Consider the following 20703-nt stretch of genomic DNA (forward strand, 5'->3'; position numbering starts at 1 on the left):
ATTTATTTTTTTTTACTTGTTTCAATAGCCTCCTTAGGAAACTTGAAGCTGTGATCATCTGCTAGGAATGACGACCATGGGACGGCACTCATAGCAGATCCGCAATGACAACTATGGGAGTCTCCTGCAGACGCCAGGTTGTCATGCTAAAGCATCAGCGCCCCGCGATCGTGCGGCAGAGATTTCACCGCAGCAATTAACACGCTAACAGCCGCGGTTGGATTGAGATTCCATCCTCGGCTGTTAGTCATGTGCCAGAAAAGATGCGGGCTCAGCGCCGGAGCCCGCACCAAAGGAGAAAACACGAATATATATATATATATATATAGTAAAGGGGTTAAAATTCTATGGGGACGAGGGAAGAACTAGAAGCGGACACTGACATTCTACTGAGAGTTCTCATGACGTGACAATTAAGGTCCTGCATAGAACTTTATGAGCACCAACTGTCATCTGTCTCTGTAATGGAAAACTATTTTCACAGAAGACGGATATTACCAGTGAATTGATAATTAGAGATCAGTCACGGAAGAGAAGGTATATATATATATATAATACATATATTACATATATAATATATATTACAAAGTTTCTTATTTCCAAGTGTATGAGTAGTGAAAAAATAAATAAATCAAATCAACAGTTACTCTATAAATAGGGTTGTGCTCCAGATCTCTGCACACCATGTAGGGAAACCTCTAGCAATAGGCCGTCACTTTACACGATCAGAATACCCATATGACAAAAGTACCAAAAAAGACCAACATACTCCATTGCCTTAGAATTGGTTTTGTCATTTAGATGGCGAAAATGGCACTGCAAGCTTTATTACTGTTGTCATCAAACCGGACAGGCCCTGCTCTCCCTGCTGTTTACAGGGGTGTTCTAACTTTGAAACTATCATTAGAAGTTGTTCAACCTTCGCGTAACTGCAGACTTGTAAATCCTCACAGTGCGCTCGCTGTGAGGATTCCCAAGTCTGCAGTCACCCCAAGTTGCTGGGATCGTGACCCCAAGTATGTGATTTGCATAATGTGGTCACATGCCAACTAGACAATACAAATGTATTGAGTGAGGCCGGACACGTCTAGTCGGAATGTGTCCGGAAGTATGCAAATCCCGTTCTCTGCACCCGGTAATCCTCACAGCTTGCGCACTGCATAGAGTTACTGCAGGCATATGGACAGAGGCTGTACTGCAGACAACTTCTCTAATGTTATCAACTATGACCAATCAGTATTATGGCCTACAACGGCTTGAAATTTTCAGCAATTTATATTTGTGACTTTTGGCAGTCCCTCCCACTTTAGGGAAAAAGGCCAGAGCTTAGCCAAAAAGACACAGCCAACAAATTCATGATAAATTATGCCAAAAATATGGCAGACATTACAACAGACAATGACTGGAGACCATTTCTTCCAGTAGCACACGACAGCTGAAAAATGCACCAAGTTCCTTAAATGGAGCCGGTTAATAAATTTGGTCCATCTTACGCCAGTGAATGGAAAAATCCTACACGTACGCTAGCATGTAATACATTGATGGCTGGATGCTTACCTGGTCCTGATACAAGATGCTTCCACAGCATTAATGAGAAGAGAACGGAATCCACCACTCTCCAAAAAGTGCAGCGCATGAATGGTAGCGCCCCCTGGTGAGCAGACATTGTCCTTCAGCTGTCCTGGATGTTGCTCCGATTCCAAGAGCATTTTTGCTGCTCCCTGATTAAGATGAAATCACTAATACATTTACCTTTATTACAGAAGAGGCTGAACAAGTAGCAGCAGAGGACAGAAGTCCTCACGACTTACCAGCATGGCCTGAGCTCCGAGACGAACTGCGAGCCGCCTGGGAAGGCCCATCTTTACCCCTCCATCTGCAAGTGCATCGAGAGCTGTGAAGGCCTGAAGAAAAGCAAATCATACATGTCCATTCAATGGTTACAGACAACAGTCCCATGTCTCCACTTTTTCATGCAATTTCTTGAAGCCCAACTGTAGGACCAGCTAGCCACGTACTCCATGACGGATTTGACCATTAACTTTCATTTTAGTGTTCCTTTAACTGACTGCAATTGTGACACAGTCACTGGTAGAGTGCTGGAGGGGAGATATGCGTCACTACGCTTCATGGAGTTAGTGACGTAAAACCCAGAGTATTTTCCTCCAGTACATTAAGTGTTGTGAGGATTTAGTTAAGTTGCATAAATGGGCTGGTTTTTATGTGGACATCCATAGGGTTGGTGGGAGGGTGTCCACCTTATCTCCACCTGCAGAGCCGACACCGCTGTTTGCTGACAGGACCTGTGTGATACCACAGTCATGTGTTCAGACACATGATGAAGGAGTCACATGATCTGGGGCTTAAATGGCTCAAGGGGCAGTCTGGGTTCAGCAAGACTGGAGAGGGCTCTTCAGTGGTTTGTGTCCTGAGGAGTAAAGATTGAACCCGTGTTGCTGCAAACGTATGGACTCGGTTATAACATTTTCTTTGTTGTTTTCCTGTTTTTGCCTGAAGGACTTTTTACTTTCCCCTTCTTGTTGGTTTATGCTGCACTATAATAAAACCAACTGAAGATTTAAAGAGACAGTGTTCCAGTTTTCTACCTCTGTGTACCACCAAGTGAGTTGAACTACCGAACTATATAAATGATGAGAAAAGGAGGTATTCCATAGAGAAATTGTATTAAATAAAGATTATATTTATATTTTTATTGGTTTGTGTAGGTATCTTGGTCCACATCTTCTTGCTTTTGATTTCTTTGGACCATTAGCACCCATGAATTACATAGGGGATGTGCTTGGAGCTGTAATCTCTCTTCTGTCTGGAGGGATCTGTATATGTGTATGTTATATTGTGTATATTAGCAATGCCAGGTAGGCGAGGGTTTGATTAGTGCACCTGGCAGGCCATGCAGATAAACAGGCTAGGCGTTCATCTTAGTCAGTTACCTCAGGGAAGACTGGAGGTGGCTTGGAGCTGAAGAGAAGCCAGAACCCCTCCATGAGAAGAGTCTGCACAGGCCGTGTACAGGGAACCACAAGTATCAGTGGTTATGGACAATAGCTATTTTGTGTGACCGAGCAGGGGCTAGCTCAGCCTTGTATGAGTAGCCAGGGTTTGTTCTGTTTAGTTGGCGCCTGGACAAGGCTAGGGATTTATGTTTAGGAGTTTGCTTTGGTGCACCCTGTGGAAAGCAATAAAAACTCCACGTGTTTGGACCAAAACGGCATTGCCTGTGTGAACGTTACCCAAGGTCTACCAGAGAGTGAATCCCTCAATGTTTGTAGTGTTATATATTTCCAGGAAGATACTAATTCTTTATTGGTGAAGTTTAAAGGTTCCTGAGCAGTTCTACCCAAGTTCCCGAACTAAAAAGTGTTCGTATATGTGATGTATATACACAATGTGATAACTATTATATTACTGTGTAATTACCCACCCCTTACAGTGTCACCAGAAAGTGGTCTGAGGGGACCCAGGCCTGATATCCTGTCCTGGGAAGATGCTTGGTGGACCACCCAGCGTGTCCCTCCCCCACCCCAAGGCTGGCTGTTATCTATTCGCTTTATACAATGATACAATATTGGATCCAGTCTCCTCTTTAGCTCCAACTAGATCCCGACTCTGTTCAGAAGCAGGACATAGTGGACACACAACACAACGTCTTGATGGCTGACATGAGCACCCAGTGCGTAGGAGAAGCTCAGAAGCAAGTAGGAGTCTGGGCTATGGTTTCTAGTGGATTACTTGAATGAGCCAGTGCTATAGAAAACATGCAGTTGTCCTGGGGAAACTCAGAAAAACCGTGGCATGGGGGAGCCAGTGGCAATTTTGCACAGGACACCATTCAGTCTATGGCCAGCCCTGCATAAAAACCTTTTAAGCAGCGGCTTGACACCCCTGGCACTGCTTATCTTTAGGAACCATTTCTTTCTTGAGGCACTGAAAGTCAGCCATACCGCATAAACACTACATTGGTCTACGTAGTACGGAATAAGACACTTGTGCACTTACATAAGCAGGCCCACTTCCACTTAGTCCGGTAACAGCATCAATCAGGTCCTCCTCCACCTCGGTACAAAAGCCCACACTCTGCATCAACTGCTCAAGAAGTTGCCCATCCTCCACCTCTGCATGGGTCCCCGTGGCATACACTGTGGCCCCTTCTCTTACAATCACAGGAGTATTGGTCATACAGCGCATGACTCTGGGGGCTGGATGGAAGCCGGTCAGTTTCTGTAAAGTTACAAGGGATGAGATAGGAAGCGGAGAACTTTGGCTATAAGGGTTTGGAAATATGGGGGAAGTACTGATGTAGTGACACATTATACATGGTGTATTACACACGCCACAGACTATATGTAGGATAGGACACATCGATGTTACCTTCTCTATAGTGCTGATGGTGACACCGGCCGCGCAGGACACCACCATGTGACGATCCTCAATGTCAGAGCCAATCTCATCCAGCACAAAGGGAATGATAGGAGGTTTCACTGCCAGGAAGATGACATCGCTGTTCTTCACTGTGTCTTTGTTACTAGTGGTGAAATTTATACCAATTTTCTGAGAATGCAAAAAGGTACATTAATATAACATACAACAATTTTATGTAAACCAACATGCAAAGTAATATTCCCAGCATCATACCGTGTTCACACTTCCATATGTCCCGACCTGAGCATGAACTGGGATTCATGGACCGGCCGCGGGTCTCCTGGCAGCTCATAGGGATATACGAAGCTGCCACGTTCAAGTGAGAAGACCCGCAGGTAGTCCGAGCGTCAATCTGTGCTCAGACCTTGACACATAGATGCAAACGTGGCGAGACTGAGAGGCAACATACACAATAGATAATGGACAGCTAAACAGTCTTTTGTCCAGTAGCCATCTCTTCAAACTCCTCCATACAGAGAAGCATTTGCTCTGCTGATCAGTCCCGTAATCTTTACAAAATGGCCTATTTTACCAAGAAAAGAAAAAAAAAACAAAATCGGACACACCAGATCACCTGTTATTGAAGAGATGAGAGGCCTCCATACACAGCACGCCTGCCGATATCAGTGGGGTCGACCATCTTTAATGTATATGGCAGCCTTCACCAGGTCAAAACGAGCCAGTTTCTGCTCTTAATTTTTCCCGCTGCTCCCCCGAGTATTCAGTTTTTTGTATATTTAAAATGTGCCATATGTTTCTAAGTGGGGTGGGGGGTGTTATCGGGATTCTTTGGGGGCATGTAACGCTCTGCTTAATTACAATGTGCGCACCTCCCCCTTGTTAAAGACCATAAAAATTAGCACCAAAATAAGAAGGCCCAGATCTCTGGAACTGTATAAAGGCTTTAAAAAAATAAATAACCAGAGTACTGAGGGGAGCGGCGGGAATAAAATAAGAGAAACGGACCACTTTTTCAACTGGTGATAGGTTCTCCAAAGTTTTGCGGCATGTAGGGAATATTTGATGAAGTGACAGCAATTAATTGTAGATTTTTAGCACATTTATCACGTTCTGGGGCGTACAGCTCGCTCCATGTGGTAATATAACTGAGTGGTGATGTGTCACACAGGAATTATGGCTCTGTATGGATGTCTGACCATAGATGACTGCAGCTTCCAGACAGCTGTGTTATCTATATGGTTTACTGCACCAATAAATATGGATTAAATAGGAAATATGACAAACTCCAGACGGGGCAAGTGAAAGCTCAGTAAACACAATGTCACATACACATTAGGTGACAAAGAGCCGAAGCCATCCAGACATAAAGATCGCAACATAATGCGAGCAGGGTCAGGAGACCATCACAGGCCCCATCCATAAATGACCACAATGCAAGGTCCGTGCTCTTACTTGCATCCCATCTGTTTTTTTTCATCAAAATTGCACATTTTTGGGTTCTGTGGTCTGATATCAGCAGCCACCTCACTCTCACAAAACAGACCACCTGCCCCACATCCTCTGATGAAGGTGGGGGAGAAGCGGCCTATTAGAGAATCCTACTAGACCCAGGGCAGTTCTTATTTTCCTTGGGGAAGAATGGTAATTAGAGGTGGTCCGAGTAACAGACAATCCCTTTAACATTAGTTAGTTCACTAGTAATACTTGTTCTACAGGAATGTCTACTGGAGTCAGTGACGGACTGCCATATAGAGCTGTCTATGTGACCATAGTGATGTCTGCTGTGTAAGGTCACACATTCACCACCTTCTGCAGTCCTGGGCCAGCCTCCTCCATGTGTCATGCAGAATAAAGTGTGGCTACACAATTGTCTATTGGACTAGTATCTGGTTCGCTCTCCTCTATATTATCCTTATGGTCATCTCAACAGAAGATCAGCAGAACGTCTCACCCTCAGTCCAGACACGGTGGGCAGATCAGTATCCGGAGAGCTAGCAGTGATCTTGTGTGCCGCCAACACCCCTGGAACAAGAGAAATCATCTTCACAACTGGTAAAATGAGAGCACTATGACCCAGAAAGCACAGATACGAGAATGTGTACAATCGCCAGGACTTGTAAGGAGGTTTAAGAAGGCGTTTAGTGCTCAGAACACGGGGGGCTGCTTTAAAATCCAAGGCTATTTAGCATTGGAGTATGTGTGTGGAGAGGGGGTAACGAGAGGGGTTATTTCCACCTTGTACAGAGACCTACTACATACTCATTTACTGGGTTTCCCGATTGGCGCTAGGACTAAATGAGAAAGAATTGGGCCATTTAGAGGATGAAACGTGGATGTCTGTGTTAGAATGGATACCAAAACTGTCACTGAATGAACCGTACAGACTGTCTCAGCTTTATATCCCACATAGAGTGTATAGATCTCCAGATGTCTTGTATAAGGCCGGATTGCGGTCTGACTCGGAGTGCCCTAGGTGTTGGAATGACAATGCTGGACTCAGTGGCGTATCTAGGGGAGGCAGCTGGGGCATGTGCCCTGGGCGCAGCCGGCAGGGGGGCGCAGTCGGGCTGCCTAAAGCCGTGGTCTGCATTGTCTCCCCCAGCCGCTGCTTTCTGCTGCCCCCCGGACTGGGAGTCAGCTGTTCTCTGAAGCTGCAGCGCGCCGACTCCCAGTGTTCAATTGTACTGCATCTGAGCAGCGTTATCAGGTCATGTGATCACGCTGCTGACGTCACTCGCCCGCGCTGCAGAGCAGAGTCAGAGACGCAGATCGGTGGTAAGTGCTCCAGTGGAGCTGAAGACAGCGAAGGTGCAGGGGTGGGGTATTTAATGTGAGTGGGAATGGGGATATATTGTGGGGGGGGGGGTTAATGTGAGTGGGGAAGGTGGGATTTATTATTGGATGGGGGAGATTTAATATGAGTGGAGATGGGGGGATTTATTGTGGGGAGAATTGGAGTGGAAATGGGGGATTGAATGTGTGTGGGGGCAGATGTGTCATGGGGATGGGGGTGTTTAACCCCTTTACCCCCAAGGGTGGTTTGCACGTCAATGACCAGGCCAATTTTTACAATTCTGACCACTGTCCCTTTATGAGGTTATAACTCTGGAACGCTTCAACGGATCCTGGTGATTCTGACATTGTTTTCTCGTGACATATTGTACTTCATGATAGTGGTAAAATTTATTTGATAGTACCTGCGTTTATTTGTGAAAAAAACGGAACTTTGGCGAAAATTTTGAAAATTTCGCAATTTTCAAACTTTGAATTTTTATGCAATTAAATCACAGAGATATGTCACACAAAATACTTAATAAGTAACATTTCCCACATGTCTCCTTTACATCAGCACAATTTTGGAACCAAATTTTATAAGGGTTAAAAGTTGACCAGCAATTTCTCATTTTTACAACACCATTTTTTTTTTAGGGACCACATCTCATTTGAAGTCATTTTGAGGGGTCTATATGATAGAAAATACCCAAGTGTGACACCATTCTAAAAACTGCACCCCTCAAGGTGCTCAAAACCACATTCAAGAAGTTTATTAACCCTTCAGGTGTTTAATAGGAATTTTTGGAATGTTTAAATAAAAATGAACATTTAACTTTTTTTACACAAAAAATTTACTTCAGCTCCAATTTGTTTTATTTTACCAAGGGTAACAGGAGAAAATGGACCCCAAAAGTTGTTGTCCAATTTGTCCTGAGTACGCTGATACCCCATATGTGGCAGTAAACCACTGTTTGGGCGCATGGGAGAGCTCGGAAGGGAAGGAGCGCCGTTTGACTTTTCAATGCAAAATTGACAGGAATTGAGATGGGACGCCATGTTGCGTTTGGAGAGCCACTGATGTGCCTAAACATTGAAACCCCCCACAAGTGACACCATTTTGGAAAGTAGACCCCCTAAGGAACTTATCTAGAGGTGTGGTGAGCACTTTGACCCACCAAGGGCTTCACAGAAGTTTATAATGCAGAGCCATAAAAATAAAACAAAATTTTTTTCCCACAAAAATTATTTTTTAGCCCCCAGTTTTGTATTTTCCCAAGGGTAACAGGAGAAATTGGACCACAAAAGTTGTTGTCCTATTTGTCCTGAGTACGCTGATACCCCATATGTTGGGGTAAACCCCTGTTTGGGCACACGGGAGAGCTCGGAAGGGAAGGAGCACTGTTTTACTTTTTCAACGCAGAATTGGCTGGAATTGAGATCGGACGCCATGTCGTGTTTGGAGAGCCCCTGATGTGCCGAAACAGTGGAAACCCCCCAATTATAACTGAAACCCTAATCTAAACACACCCCTAACCCTAACTCCAACGGTAACCCTAACCACACCTCTAACCCTGACACACCCCTAACCCTAATCCCAACCCTATTCCCAACCGTAAATGTAATCTAAACCCTAACCCTAACTTTAGCCCCAACCCGAACCCTAACTGTAGCCCTAGCCCTAACCCTAGCCCTAATCCTAGCCCTAACCCTAGCCCTAATCCTAACCCTAGCCCTAACCCTAGCCCTAATGGGAAAATGGAAATAAATACATTTTTTTTATTTTTCCCTAACTAAGGGGGTGATGAAGGGGGGTTTGATTTACTTTTATAGTGAGTTTTTTAGCGGATTTTTATGATTGGCAGCCGTCACACACTGAAAGACGCTTTTTATTGCAAAAAATATTTTTTGCAATACCACATTTTGAGAGCTATAATTTTTCCATATTTTGGTCCAGAGTCATGTGAGGTCTTGTTTTTTGCGGGACGAGTTGACGTTTTTATTGAAAACATTTTCGGGCACGTGACATTTTTTGATCGCTTTTTATTCCGATTTTTGTGAGGAAGAATGACCAAAAACCAGCTATTCATGAATTTCTATTGGGGGAGGCGTTTATACCGTTCCGCGTTTGGTAAAATTGATAAAGCAGTTTTATTCTTCGGGTCAGTACGATTACAGCGACACCTCATTTATATCATTTTTTTTATGTTTTGGCGCTTTTATACGATAAAAACTATTTTACAGAAAAAATAATTATTTTGGCATCACTTTATTCTCAGGACTATAACTTTTTTATTTTTTTGCTGATTATGCTGTATGGCGGCTCGTTTTTTGTGGGACAAGATGACGTTTTCAGCGGTACCATGGTTATTTATATCTGTCTTTTTGATCGCGTGTTATTCCACTTTTTGTTCGGCGGTATGATGATAAAGCGTTGTTTTTTGCCTAGTTTTTTTTTTTTTTTTTTCTTACGGTGTTTACTGAAGGGGTTAACTAGTGGGCCAGTTTTATAGGTCGGGTCGTTACGGATGCGGCGATACTAAATATGTGCACTTTTATTGGTTTTTTTTTTTTATTTAGATGAAGAAATGTATTTATGGGAATAATATATATTTTTTTTTCATTATTTTGGAATATTTTTTTTTAATTTTTTTTTTTTTTTACACATTTGGAAAATTTTTTTTTAACTTTTTTACTTTGTCCCCGGGGGGGACAATACAGATCAGTGATCTGACAGTTTGCACAGCACTGATCTGACATGCAGCGCTGCAGGCTTCACAGTGCCTGCTCTGAGCAGGCTCTGTGAAGCCACCTCCCTCCCTGCAGGACCCGGATCCGCGGCCATCTTGGATCCAGGGCTAGAGCAGGGAGGGAGGTAGGAGACCCCCGGAGCAACGTGATCACATCGCGTTGCTGCGGGGGTCTCAGGGAAGCCCGCAGGGAGCCCCCTCCCTGCACCGCCGGCACATCGCGATCATCTTTGATCGCGGTGTGCCAGGGGTTAATGTGCCGGTTAATGTGCGGTTAATGTGCCGGATGTCAGCTGCGATAAGCAGCTGACACCCGGCCGCGATCGGCGGCGCTCCCCCCGTGAACGCTGCCGATCGCTATGACGTACTATCCCGTCCAGGGTCAGATAAGCCCAGGGCACCTCGACGGGATAGTACGTCTAAGGTCACAGAGGGGTTAATGTATGGGGGGATTTGGAGTGAGGATGGGGTATTTAATGTGTGGGGTGATATTTGGAGTGGGGATGGGGCGATTTAATGTGTGGGGAGATTTGAAGACACAAAATGAAGAGCAAGAGATGGGGGCATGTATGAGGAGACCGTACAGGGGAATGGGGGGCATGTATGAGGAAACAGTACCAGGGAATGGGGGATGGGTGCAGACAGTTTGGGGAGCAAACGGGGGAATGTATGCAGACACAGTATGAGTAGTGATGTGAAAAACGTATGTGGCCAGAGTACGGGGAGTGAGGGTGTTGGGATGTGTGCATGAGTGGCATGAGGGGACAGTGTAAGGGCACAGCCAGGAGGGGACAGTATACCAGGAAGGGGGAGTGTGATGATAGAGTACAGTATAAATACTGGGCCCTATAAGGGGGACACAGTGTGAGAGGACAGTGTGAAAATGGGGGCCGGTATGGAAAGGAGAGGTCCGTGTAAAGAGCATGTACCATAAGAGGGACAATGTGGGGGTCATATTATATGCAGACAATATAGTGAGGGGCAATTTTTATTCAGGAGCATTATAATGACACTTCTATCTTTAAGGGCATCATGTGAAGATTTTCTGCAAAAAAGAGCGGAGAAGATGGAGGTCTGCAGAGACGGCTGTGGATGAGAAAACGCATCATGGGATCTGGACAAGATGAAGAAAAGAAGAAGAACGACTCCAGAGACAACATCATCTATAAGGTACCTGGATGTAAATGTTATTTGTGATACTGACTAACTCATGTTTTTATTTATGTTAGGAGCATTAAAGGGGATGTCCAGGTTTGTGATGAGTCTGCAGTCATTCTTTGTGACTGCAGACATCTGACTTCTCACAGTGCGCACTGCACGCTGTCAGGATTCTCTCGTGCTGGCGTTTTACATACATGCGGTCACGTGCTGACTAGACATGTGTGGCCTCACTCAATGAAAATGAACTGAGCGAGGCCGGGCACGTCTAGTCGGAATGTGATCAGAAGTAAACAAATCGCATGCTTGTGCTGACATGACTGTCCACCGGCAAGGGAGAATCCTAAAAGTGTGCAGTGCATGAGTTGTGAGAATTCAGAAGCCTGCAATGTCAGGATTCAGCTCTGCAGGTTCCAGTAGTTGTCACCTGGACACTTCACTCATATGTGACTTTCATACTTATGGTCCTGTGACAACGAGCTTCTCTTCCTGCTTCTCTCAGTTTTTCACTGATCATTGAGAGCATTAGGGAGAGCAGCTCGTCGGTACATGACTAAGTGTGAAAATCGCATATGTTCTGGGGGGCGCCAAACTGAATTCTTGCCCCGGGTGCCAGAAACCCTAGATACGCCTCTAGCTGGACTGCTTCACATGCTCTGGACGTGTCAGAGGTTGGCAGCGTTCGGATTGGTGATTATCAGTCGAATAGAGGGGGCTTATGGATGCGTGGTCCCAAGGGAACCGATGGTGTGTTTGTTGGGATATGTAGAGGAGATAAGAGTAGATAAGTTGAAGATGGCAATTGCTAGACTATTGTACATGGCTCGGAAGGTCACAGCAAGAAACTGGATAAAAGAAGATCCACCTTCGAGAGGAGAATACCATCAATATGTGAAACATGTTATTACTCTAAAAAAGGGGGTTACCAGAAAAGAGGGAATGTGGAGTTTTATGATAAACTATGGACACCTTGGCTGGAATTGGGGTAGGGGAGGGATGAGGGAAGAACGTTCTGGGAAGTTTTTTCCTGTTGGGATGTTTGTTTATAAGGGGACAGTAGGATTCATCACATAATACTAAAGTATATGCCGGTATAAGATATGCTAAGGGAAGAGGGTGAGCTGTCTAAAGGTACAGTCACACTAAACGACGCTGCAGTGATCCAGACAACGATCCGGATCGCTGCAGCGTCGCTGTTTGGTCGCTGGAGAGCTGTCACACAGACCGCTCTCCAGCGACCAACTATGCCGGTAACCAGGGTAAACATCGGGTTACTAAGCGCAGGGCCGCGCTTAGTAACCCGATGTTTACCCTGGTTACCATCCTAAAAGTAAAAAAAACAAACACTTCATACTTACCTTCCGCTGTCTGTCCCCGGCGCTGTGCTTCTCTGCACTGGCTGTGAGCACCGGCCAGCCGGAAAGCAGAGCGGTGACGTCACCGCTCTGCTTTCCGGCCGCTGTGCTCACAGCCAGTACAGGAGGAGAGCAGAGCACAGCGCTGGAGGACAGACAGCGTTAGGTAAGTATGTACTGTTTGTTTTTTTTACTTTTAGGATGGTAACCAGGGTAAACATCGGGTTACTAAGCGCGGCCCTGCGACCAAATAAAGTTCTGGCCTTCTAGCCCCGACCAACGACATCACAGCAGGATTCTGATCGCTGCTGCCGGTCAAGCTGAACAATATCGCTAGCCAGGACGCTGCAACGTCACGGATCGCTAGCGATATCGTTTAGTGTGAAGGTACCTTAAATGGGGAAAAAAGGCCGGGGGGGTTGGTAATGTTGGGATATATTGCGCGGGGGGGAGGTCTTTTCAAAATCCCTGTATTGTTGTACAATGTTTATTGTGATTTTATACTTAATAAAAATCTATTTCAGTTAAGAAAAAAAAAAAGGGAGGTGTAAGAAGGATGTAATAGCACATGTACAACGGATGGACCGGTTGTAAGAACTGGCCCTAGAAACCAAGCCTGCTCCTTAGAGGGTAGGAGATGGTTGTACTATACAGCCAGCAAATACCAATAGCAGTGTAAAATGGTACCAATAAAAATAAATAAATAATAATACAGCTTGGCATGCGAACCAAACAAGTCCTCACACAGGGCCACTGATGGCCGTACAGATTAGTACAGAGCAGATGTGTGCACCAGTCGTAGAGCAAAGTGTAGACTCGAGCAAATGACTCTCAGCAAGCAGAATGAATGGTAATCGTCATTCAAATCCTTTGCTAGAATTCATCAGTTATATGGCTCCCAGTACTTAAGGTACCTTCACACTAAACGATATCGCTAGCGATCCGTGACGTTGCAGCGTCCTCGCTAGCGATATCGTTTAGTTTGACACGCAGCAGCGATCAGAATCCTGCTGTGATGTCGTTGGTCGGGGCTAGAAGGCCAGCACTTTATTTGGTCGCTGGCTCTCCCGCTGACATCGCTGAATCGGCGTGTGTGACACCGATTCAGCGATGTCTTCACTGGTAACCAGGGTAAACATCGGGTTACTAAGCGCAGGGCCGCGCTTAGTAACCCGATGTTTACCCTGGTTACCATCCTAAAAGTAAATAAAACAAATGCTACATACTTACCTTCCGCTGTCTGTCCTCCGGCGCTGTGCTTTCCTGCACTCACTGTGAGCACAGCGGCCGGAAAGCACAGCGCCGAGGACAAACAGCGGAAGGTAAGTATGAAGCGTTTGTTTTTTTTACTTTTAGGATGGTAACCAGGGTAAACATCGGGTTACTAAGCGCGGCCCTGCGCTTAGTAACCCGATGTTTACCCTGGTTACCGGCATCGTTGGTCGCTGGAGAGCTGTCTGTGTGACAGCTCTCCAGCGACCAAACAGCGACGCTGCAGCGATCCGGATCGTTGTCGGTATCGCTGCAGCGTCGCTTAATGTGAAGGGGCCTTTACTGTTGTAGCTCCAGGGGGGATCTCTGTAGATGTTATCTCAGCAGAGGTGCTATAATATAGAGATGTAATCAGGACGGCGTCTTTGATCACCTTCTCCACACCAGGACATGTTGAGCAGCTGTCCCTAATTTATAACTAACCAGCTCCCATAATCCCGCTCTCCTCTCCCTGCACTGGGGGCCTATAAATTTAGATGAATTCTTAGGGGTCGCACGCATTCAGCAAAGCATCGCATTAGCTAAGCATCAAGTTAAAGGGCAGTTATTCCATGGCAGTTAGTCAGGGCAGGAGTCAGGTAACCCACACTCTGCTCTCCCCTTTATCCATGTGCTTTATTCCTATCCTCCTATTTACCCTTGCCATCCACATTCACCGCCCAATCCCCCTCCATTACGACTCATATCCATCAGCTCCTCTCTCCTTCCCTCTCCCATGTACAGCTTCCATGCACTTCTCACCTTCCTGAAAAATCTCAGCCCATCTTGCCCAAACACACTGCACAAAATAAATTCATACACTTCCAAAAACTACTTGCTTTTTATCTTCTTACTCCTACTGATTTCGGGGGAAATCTCCCCCAACCCTGGTCCACCATCCCCCAACCGATACCCTTCCTCATATCAAAACCATACTAACCTTATTAATATTATTTGCACTCCTCAACTCTCTCTTTCAATTGTGCCCTTTGGAGTCCACGGTCTGTATGTAACAAGCTTCCTTTCCTGTACAACTACTTTGTGACACTGAAACCTTGATCTATATTTGTTTTCTTTCTATATAAGGTATGTGTAGAAACTGAATGTTAAGCAAATATCTTGCAATCTCAGAAAATAAATAGATGAATTGTATATACCTGCTGCAGTGAAGCCCCTGACTAGGGCATAGGTCAGCTGTCCAGCGCCGATGAACCCCACACTCATGATGATCCTTTGTACGATAAATACCGTGGTCACAAAGTCAGCGGGTATAGACTAGAGCCTGCAAAGTGGACATGTAATATGTGATTAGCAGTCATGCTGCAATAATATATATACACATCCCAGACAGGCCGCCTGCCCACTGAACAGCCTGGCACTGCACACCTGCCCCGGACCTGCAGCATGGACAGGCTGGCACACCAAGCACTTGCCATCCATTTGCAATGGAAACCGCAGACACAGTCATTTACTGGGTGGCAACTGCGGTCCAAGACCACCTCACACCTAAAAGACCGCCCGCAGTCCACACTGCTCTTAAGGCCTTTTTCTAAGTGTTGATCCATGTTTATAAGTCATAAGATAAAGGTCTTAGTATTTCTCTTACTTTTAATATAGAACTTATTCGCTTTAACAACTTGAATCCTTACCTATACTGCTGATGAAAACACCAGGTAGAGAAATAGGAGAGGAATGTAGCAATACAAGCATTTCATATGGGGATCTTAGTCCAGGAGACACTAAAGTAACATGTGACAAGGTCTCTTAAAGGGAACCAGGCTGTCACCCCAAAAGTTCGCCTATAAGCTGCAGCCCCGCCATCAGGGGCTTATCTACGGCATTCTGGAATGCATTCTGTAATGCTGTAGATAAGCCCCCCATGTATCCTGAAAGATGAGAAAAACAAGTTTGATTATACTCACCAAGGGGCGGTCCCGCTGCGGTCAGGCGCCTCCTATCTTCATACGATGACGTCCTCCTCTTTGCTTCCTGTCGCGGCTCCGGCGCAGGCGTACTGATTTCCCTGTTGACGGCAGAGCAAAGTCCTGCAGTGCGCAGGCGCCGGGCCTCTCGGACCGTGCCCGGCGCCTGCTTTACTCTGTCTTTAGTAGTCCCATAGACCATGAATAAGCGGCAGCCAAGCATGCCCATCACCAACGCCCCGTTCTCATGATCACTCGGAGTCCCCAAGAGGTTGGAACCTTAGCGATCGCGTAATTTGACCCCAGTGCTGTGGGTAAGGACTCAATTAGCCCAAAACTTGCTAGGGGCCTCCACCATGCTTTACTGTTGCCTGCAGATTCATTACTATAGTGCTCTCCAGACCTTCTATTCCATCCAAAATATTGCACATAGTGACCGATCAGTGCAGCGCTCCTGACGACCAATTTTCTGCATCCAGTTTTTATGTTTTCGTGCATAGTTGAGTTTCTTGCCCTTGTTTCTTGGATTTTACCCACAATTCTTCCATGAAGACCTCTTCTGGACAGACTTCTCCGAACAGTACAGGGGTGTAGCTGGGTCCCAGGGTGGCTGCTACTTCTGAGCTGATGGCACTGCTGGACAGCATCCAATTTAAAGGGATGTAATTATGACCTGTCTTATCTGTGGCACCAAGTTTGGCCACCCACTGCATCCATGGTCCTCAATGTTGGCCATTTCTTGGTGGCCTCAATGCTGAGAAATACAGGCCGATACTTATCCTACATGTACGGGGGCATCGGCATGGTCTATAACTGTGCCCCAAGCCCCAGTGCAGGGGCGCAGATACAGCCACCATACAGAGCGGTGACTGAACCAGTGCCGATGTCACCACGGTGACAAACTGGAACGTTGCTGGGAGGAATAAAGGTTGTTTTTCACGGCTGCCTAAACCTTTGGCACAGTTCTGTAATTCGTGGTGGTACGAGACACTGGGCCATTAGTGTGCATACCAGTATTAAGAGAAATGGAGGCCAGGGGCGCCAAGATGCTCTCTGGGTGCGCTGTATCACTTGGGAGCAGGACGGAAATTGCAGTTAGGGCTCGCTCACACCAGTAGAACAAGGCCAAGTGCAATCCCAGAATAAATCGGATAGCACTCGGATGAATGTTATGCACATTGATGATCGGATTTCACTCGCCCATTCAAGTCTATGGGTGCGAGTGAAAACTCTGACTGCACTCGGATGTCATCAGAGTGCAGTCCGATGTACTCGCACAGAGACAATGGAGAAATGTTGCTCTCCATCTTCTCCGCACCTGTGCTGCCATTCATGGGAGAGAATCGGCTCACAGTTTGATCCTGGTGTCATTGGCGTAATTGACCCGATTCTCTCCCACAAGAGAGTATTGGCTCATGTGACCGCGGCCTCGATGAGCGCCGGGGAAGCGGCAGCCATGTCCTGTCCCCAGCAGAAGACCCTGCGTGCCCCCCAGGCGCTATCCCCAGGTCGCCCATACATCCTGCAGCTGGACACTCGTATTGTAACTACAGTAGTGCAGCAGTGAGGGGCCGCCTGGCTATGAGGGTCCACCAGGGTGGGCTCCAGCTGTGTAATCAACACGTGACGTCACAGCGTGGCGGTGGTCCTTGCGTCAGGTGACAGTGTGTAGTCCTACTAAGGTTACGTTCACATTTGCATTGTGCGGGGGGGCTGCGTCAGCGATGCAACGCACAACGCAAACAAGAACGCATGCAAAACGCATAGTTTTGCGACGCATGCGTCCTTTTTTTGCCGGATTTTGGATGCAAAAAAAATGCATCTGCATCCTCTGCACCCTAACGCTTGCGGCAAAAAAGACGCATGCATCCCAAAACGCATGCAAACGCATGTCCATGCGCCCCCATGTTAAATATAGGGGCGCATGCGTCGCCGCGGCTGCGCCCGACAGAACACAAATGTGAACGTAGCCTAAAGGGTAATAAGGAGAACCACAAGTCTCAGCTAGCTACAGGTGCCTGGATTCAGCACCAGAGGGTGACAACATGTGGAATGACAAGTCTGCATTCTGCACAGGTCAGGGCACGCTGGGAGTTGTAGTTCCCCACAGGTGCAGACCTGACTTGGTGCCTGGTATGGTATGGAGAAGGTCCACACACCCGCAGTAAGAATGATGCAATTCTGTGGCATCACTGCCAGACGGGGAAGAAATCAGTGTGTGACGTGTCTGATGTAACTCCGTGACACGTGTCCTCCCAGCGCCCGCTCCCTTTCCGTTACCTCCTCTCTGGCTTCCACCAATTTGCCTCCGCCGCCAGCTGCTCCGCGTCCTTCTCTTCCTCCGCGGCTTGTACACTCTGCAGGACAATACCGGCACCGAATTACCGGGTGCCAGAGGAAGCCACGCCCTCAACACTAGATTATTCATGCCACGCCCTATTAGCGATTCCCTATAGGAAGTTTCCGCGGCCCCGCCCCCCTGATTATTGCCAAGGCACCGCCCTCACGCCGCATGGCTTAGGTCAAGTCGGCCGGCCCCTTTATTGTGTGCCAGCAATAACAGCAGTCCGAGAAAGCCCCGCCCATGTCTCTAAAGAGCCAGTGACAGCTTGTGGAGCAGTAGGGGGCGGGTAGGAGGCTGAGTGTGCGGGTTCCCTGTGATAGGAGCACGTGATGCAGCTCTTTGCTGGTGCTCACCGTCAGCTGCCCCTGGAGGACCACCTCATACAGTGTGAGAAGCCTCCTGTACCTCTGGCTGCCAGCTTGGCATTAGGGCACTGTGCACCTCAGCAACTTATGGTTAAAGGGGTGGTCCAGTGCAGAGAAGCTAAATACTGATTAATCCCTTGTGTGTGTGTATATATATATATATATATATATATATCTATATATCTGTATATCTATACATATATCTGTATATATATCTCTATATATATCGATATATATATCTATATACATATATATCTATATATATCTAAGAGGCATCGTGATTACTCGCTAATCCCGCCCCCTGCACAGTAGCTCCACCCCCTACCTCATTACCACACAATCCCGCCCCCCCACATTACCACACGAGGCTCCGTCCCCACACATTACCACACGAGGCTCCGTCCTCATACATTACCACATGAGGCTCCGTCCCCACACATTAGCACACGAGGCTCTGTACCCACACATTACCACACAAGGCTCCATCCACACACATTACCACACGAGGCTCCGTCCTCATACATTACCACACGAGGCTCCATCCCCACACATTACCACACGAGGCTCCGTCCACACACATTACCACACGAGGCTCCGTCCTCACACATTACCACACGAGGCTCCGTCCTCATACATTACCACATGAGGCTCCGTCCCCACACATTAGCACACGAGGCTCTGTACCCACACATTACCACACAAGGCTCCATCCACACACATTACCACACGAGGCTCCGTCCTCATACATTACCACACGAGGCTCCATCCCCACACATTACCACACGAGGCTCCGTCCACACACATTACCACACGAGGCTCCGTCCCTACACATTACCACATGAGGCTCCGTCCACACACATTACCACACGAGCCTCCTTCCCCACACATTACCACACGAGGCTCCGTCCCCACACATTACCACACGAGGCTCCGTCCTCATACATTACCACACGAGGCTCCGTCCACACACATTACCACACGAGGCTCCGTCCTCATACATTACCACACGAGGCTCCATCCCCACACATTACCACACGAGGCTCCGTCCACACACATTACCACACGAGGCTCCGTCCTCACACATTACCACACGAGGCTCCGTCCTCATACATTACCACATGAGGCTCCGTCCCCACACATTAGCACACGAGGCTCTGTACCCACACATTACCACACAAGGCTCCATCCACACACATTACCACACGAGGCTCCGTCCTCATACATTACCACACGAGGCTCCATCCCCACACATTACCACACGAGGCTCCGTCCACACACATTACCACACGAGGCTCCGTCCCTACACATTACCACATGAGGCTCCGTCCACACACATTACCACACGAGCCTCCTTCCCCACACATTACCACACGAGGCTCCGTCCCCACACATTACCACACGAGGCTCCGTCCTCATACATTACCACATGAGGCTCCGTCCCCACACATTACCACACGAGGCTCCGTCCCCACACATTACCACACGAGGCTCCGTCCTCATACATTACCACATGAGGCTCCGTCCCCACACATTAGCACACGAGGCTCCGTCCCCACACATTACCACACAAGGCTCCATCCACACACATTACCACACGAGGCTCCGTCCTCATACATTACCACACGAGGCTCCATCCCCACACATTACCACACGAGGCTCCGTCCACACACATTACCACACGAGGCTCCGTCCTCACACATTACCACACGAGGCTCCGTCCTCATACATTACCACATGAGGCTCCGTCCCCACACATTAGCACACGAGGCTCTGTACCCACACATTACCACACAAGGCTCCATCCACACACATTACCACACGAGGCTCCGTCCTCATACATTACCACACGAGGCTCCATCCCCACACATTACCACACGAGGCTCCGTCCACACACATTACCACACGAGGCTCCGTCCCTACACATTACCACATGAGGCTCCGTCCACACACATTACCACACGAGCCTCCTTCCCCACACATTACCACACGAGGCTCCGTCCCAACACATTACCACACGAGGCTGCGTCCCCACACATTACCACATGAGGCTCCGTCCCCACACATTGCCACACGAGGCTCCGTCCTCACACATTACCACACGAGGCTCCATCCCCACACATTACCACACGAGGCTCCGTCCCAACACATTACCACACGAGGCTCCGTCCTCATACATTACCACACGAGGCTCCGTCCTCATACATTACCACACGAGGCTCCGTCCCCACACATTACCACACGAGGCTCCGTCCTCACACATTACCACACGAGCCTCCGTCCCCACACATTACCACACGAGCCTCCGTCCCCATACATTACCACACGAGGCTCCGTCCTCACACATTGCCACACGAGGCTCCGTCCTCACACATTACCACACGAGGC

At 47.5% G+C, this 20703-nt stretch overlaps 1 protein-coding gene across 1 annotated transcript in view; it reads right to left on the bottom strand.

Annotated features, from left to right (window-relative positions):
- Positions 1-18189, bottom strand: part of PYCR1 (pyrroline-5-carboxylate reductase 1) — a 19285-nt gene extending 1096 nt beyond the window's left edge. The window contains exons 1-7 of the mRNA XM_069752544.1: positions 17890-18189; positions 14845-14969; positions 6353-6423; positions 4390-4569; positions 4018-4239; positions 1812-1904; positions 1558-1721 (exon numbers count right to left, since the gene is read on the bottom strand). Of these exons, the coding sequence (XP_069608645.1) occupies positions 1558-1721; positions 1812-1904; positions 4018-4239; positions 4390-4569; positions 6353-6423; positions 14845-14911 (797 nt within the window). The 5' untranslated portion in view covers positions 14912-14969; positions 17890-18189. The remainder of the gene's footprint in view (positions 1-1557; positions 1722-1811; positions 1905-4017; positions 4240-4389; positions 4570-6352; positions 6424-14844; positions 14970-17889) is intronic.
- Between the last annotated feature and the right edge of the window lie 2514 nt (positions 18190-20703).

Source organism: Ranitomeya imitator, chromosome 2 (genome assembly GCF_032444005.1).
Source record: "Ranitomeya imitator isolate aRanImi1 chromosome 2, aRanImi1.pri, whole genome shotgun sequence".
Lineage (NCBI taxonomy): Eukaryota > Metazoa > Chordata > Amphibia > Anura > Dendrobatidae > Ranitomeya > Ranitomeya imitator.